Below are 3,935 nucleotides of genomic sequence, written 5' to 3'. Positions count from 1 at the left end.
TTTTTTTCACCATCAGCTGCTGAATAGAAATCCAAGAATTTAATCCGATCCAAATTACAATGCAAAAAGGGCTGCAAATGTGAGAAATCAAAATCAAAATCTTATGTGGCTTCACAGTTACTGCTTTGGGAAGCTATTTGATGAAAGTGCACATTGTTACTTTTAGGTGAATGGCTGAGGTTAATGCCACTAAAAAACTTGCCTTTTAATCTCAACCCTTCACGTAACAGTGAAAGGCAGATTTTTGGAATAATTCAGCGGCTCTTATATGATTCTATGATCTCCAAGGCATCTTCGTGCTTCCACGTCAATGCCTCTGTAGCCATTGAAAATCCATACCCTTCGCTCAATGCTCAGTGATTGAGCCCATCTGACGTAATCTCCATAATAATTCAAACCTTTTCCATCCGACAGACCCACCATATAAAAACTCAAGAGCTATTCAGCAGAACAATCCGTGCAAACTGCTTTTTTGAGTTTAATTCGTGTACAGTTAAAACTCTCAGAGAAGACATGGTGCTTGGAATAAAGAACAAAAAAGGCAAAATGCATGTACAAGAAAAGGGTATATTAAAGGTAGAATTTTCTAGAAAGGTTTGGAAGGGAAAAGTATTTCTAAAATTCCCAACTTTTTTTACACACTAAAAAGAACCCACCCTATTCATTTTTTACTTAGAGGGGGAGGGGGGGGGGGGGTTCAATTTTAGATAATATTGCTCTAAATTACCCATAAATTCTAGAACTCAACTCAACTAAGCCTTTGTCCCAAACTAGTTGGGGTCAGCTAATGAATCATTTAGAAAATTTTATGAAGAAGATGAAAGGATCTACCTAGGCCAAATTGACTAAGTCTAATCATGACACTTGTTAGGTTCGTCGACATGATCATTTTTTTGCATTCTATCCTATCGAGGGTCATGTTCTCTCTTATGTTCCTAGCTAAGTCAGGATTTATGCATAAGGGGCAGACTTGTACATAAAATGGGGGCAGGCCTTCAAGTTTTAAAGGAGGCTGGGCCAATTTGAGTTGGGCCTATTAAGGATTTGGCCCAACTCAACAGCCCTCCTCATGCTACATGTAGCTCGGCCCCTGCCTCAATTCTTTCCTCCCTGTAAATTATGGATAGAAAAATTGTTCCCTGGGAAAGAATTTCAACAAGAAAAGTTTTTTATTCCAATGACACATAAACATCATACAATCAAATGAAGCCATGAAAATAGAAGAAAAGGAAATGAAAATTACAGTCATTTTTTTTTCTCTTCTTCTCTGTAGAGAGAGACAGAGTAATTTCTATCCTAACTAGTTCTTGGCTGATGTCCATACAATATCTTTGAGAGCAGGTCTCAATTCTTTCCTGCAGAAATCATTATACTCCAAAGTATCTCCAGCATCCTTCTTCACCTCCACCACCACAAACGATGGCGCCAACGAGAAAATATCCGCCGAAATTCCCAATTTACCCTTCCTCCCCTTTTCCTGACCCTGCAACTTAACCCTAGTTTCACTCTTCTTCACACTAAATTTCATAGCCCTTCCCAACCCTTCCAATTTCGAAATCACACTACTCGCAGGCTCACTCGTACCAAATCTCATCTCCTCTTTAACCATCTTCTTCTCTTCAAACAAAGGCGATAGATCAAAACCCTCCGATAATGAAATTATATGAAAAGCATTAAGAGTTTCTAACTCTTTACCTTTCAAACTCATCAGATCGTCCTCCTCTTCAATTTCCTTCTCCTCCTTTATTTTTACCGATTTCGGAATCGATTTCTTGAACCAGGAAGAATCCATCAGCTTAGCAATGGTGATTCTCGTGTTCGGATTCGGATCTAGAAGCTTCGTGATTAGCCTACGAGACTCGGACGAAAACCACGAAGGACACTTGAAATCCCCTCCGTAAATCTTCTTATACATAGAAACAATGTTTTCATCTTGGAAGGGTAAATAACCTGCAAGAAGTACAAAGAGGATAACACCACATGACCATAGATCGGCCTTTGCCCCATCATAACCCTTTTTTCCGATCACCTCCGGCGCGACATAAGCCGGAGTTCCACACGTCGTGTGTAGTAATCCGTCCTGCTTCAAGTGCTCTGTAAAAGCACTCAGTCCAAAATCAGTGACCTTCAAATTCCCCTCATCATCTAAAAGGAGATTCTCCGGTTTCAGATCCCGGTGGTAGACCCCACGCGAGTGGCAGAAATCAACGGCTGAGATTAGCTGCTGGAAGTAAGATCTCGCCACGTCTTCTCTCAACCGTCCTTTTGCGATCTTAGAGAAAAGCTCTCCGCCTCGTACCAACTCCATAGCAAAATAGATCTTTGATTTACTCGCCATCACTTCATGAAGCTCTACAATGTTTGGATGTTTCACCATCTTCATAACAGAGATTTCTCTTTTTACTTGATCCATCATACCCACTTTTATTACCTTTTCTTTTCCGACTATTTTCATGGCAACGCTTTTCCCGCAATTTAGATTCTTGGCGTAATAGACTTTTGCGAAAGTTCCGTGCCCTAGAAACCGACCCAGTTCGTATTTTCCATGGAGCACGTTCTTATTATTACAGTCTTTTGCGAGATTTTTTTCGTCCATGGTTGGGGAAAATGGAGCTGAGAAGGGGGAAAAAATTACCCGTCTTCCACGTGTTTCCGATGGCAATTTCTACCTCTACAAATTTTCTTCCTCCGAACCCCCAAATCAGGCTTTGGTTGCCAAGATTTTCTCATCTTGCTGCATTCCCAGGAGATATCTTAAATCGAGAGCTCTGTAGTTGCAGAAATGGGGAAATTTTAAGAGGGTAGTGAAGGGGTGTTTCTTTTGCGTCGTTTGGAATTAGGGTTGAGACTACCGCGTATGCGTTTGTTATATACTGCATTCCGGGTTTTGGAATTACTAAATTGCCTATGCTCTTTGTTGAGAAAATGTCTGGGTGTCAGGGCATTTCTGGTAATTATGTTAAAATATGTGCCTTCTATTGTTTTTTGGCAATTTCTTGTTAGCTCTCACTTTGTTGCCAAAACCCTGGTGGGCCCAATTCCTGTTTTTTAATTTTTTGGGAAGCAAATATCATTTTTTCTCGTGCTTCCTTTACAATGAGGCTGCTCCGGTTGGTTGCCAGTCAAATTTTTGTCCCATAAAGTTTTAGTAAAATTTTGGTCCCACCCCTGTTTGGTTGCCTTTTAGCACTAGAATTTTTTAATCCCACTCTTATAATGATTGCTTGTGTGGTGAATTTTTTTTAAGCCCACTCTTGTAATGGTTGCCTATTCATCCCATCCCAAAATAATCTCAGGAACCAAAAATAAGCTTGAGAAGAATTTTTTTCTTAGCAACCAAACAAAGTTACCCACCATAGTCCGGTCAACCAAACATGGGATTTTTATTTTACCGGGAGACTTCTAAGACCTTTTTTTTCCGACCAATCTCCATGGATTTTTTTTTCTCCGTGCAACCAAACAGAGCAAGTCTCGCGGGAGGAGAGAGTAAAATGAATTAATTAGTTGGCAGTATAGGTGGTAAGAAGGGTGGGACCCATCTCCTCTTTTGGCTTGGTTAGTTTTGATTTTCAAGGAAATTCCTTCGAATAGTTGTGCAGAATATTCCAAGTAGTTCATACATTTCCACAACTGGAACAAATTGTCCTAACAGTCATGTATTAATTATGGAAAAAATTTTCTATGGAAAGTTATATTTCTTGGCAAAAATGTTCGAGTGTCTCTAGGTTTGCACTTTTAATGGAACATTAGGAAAATATTTATTTGGGAAGAAATTATCCGTGAATTTGAAACTGCAGCAAGGTGGATTGTCAACACATCATATCATATGTAACAATCGAGACCGTTGATTTTTAGTTCTTCACAAGGCAACCTCCATAGTATTGGTGCCAGGTAGACTGCATACGGTAGATGAAGTAGTACAATAATCATAAGTT

The 3,935-nt window shown here is 39.7% G+C and overlaps 1 protein-coding gene across 1 annotated transcript; it reads right to left on the bottom strand.

Annotated features, from left to right (window-relative positions):
- Nucleotides 1-1,150: 1,150 nt before the first annotated feature.
- LOC143879531 (CBL-interacting serine/threonine-protein kinase 6-like) lies at nt 1,151-2,854 on the bottom strand. Its single transcript, XM_077381962.1, has one exon. It carries the CDS (start codon nt 2,594-2,596, stop codon nt 1,301-1,303), a length of 1,296 nt encoding a protein of 431 aa, XP_077238077.1. The 5' UTR covers nt 2,597-2,854; the 3' UTR covers nt 1,151-1,300.
- Between the last annotated feature and the right edge of the window lie 1,081 nt (nt 2,855-3,935).

The sequence above is a fragment of the Tasmannia lanceolata genome, unplaced genomic scaffold (assembly GCF_043159265.1).
Source record: "Tasmannia lanceolata isolate RefF3 unplaced genomic scaffold, GAP_Taslan_0.1 ptg000006l, whole genome shotgun sequence".
Taxonomy (NCBI): domain Eukaryota; kingdom Viridiplantae; phylum Streptophyta; class Magnoliopsida; order Canellales; family Winteraceae; genus Tasmannia; species Tasmannia lanceolata.
The sequence above is the reverse complement of the archived record's forward strand: the minus strand, read 5'-3'. Positions and strand labels throughout refer to the sequence as shown.

Excerpts from the sequence above, each read along its gene's own strand:
- LOC143879531 (XM_077381962.1), bottom strand. The coding sequence starts at position 2,596 with ATGGACGAAAAAAATCTCGCAAAAGACTGTAATAATAAGAACGTGCTC.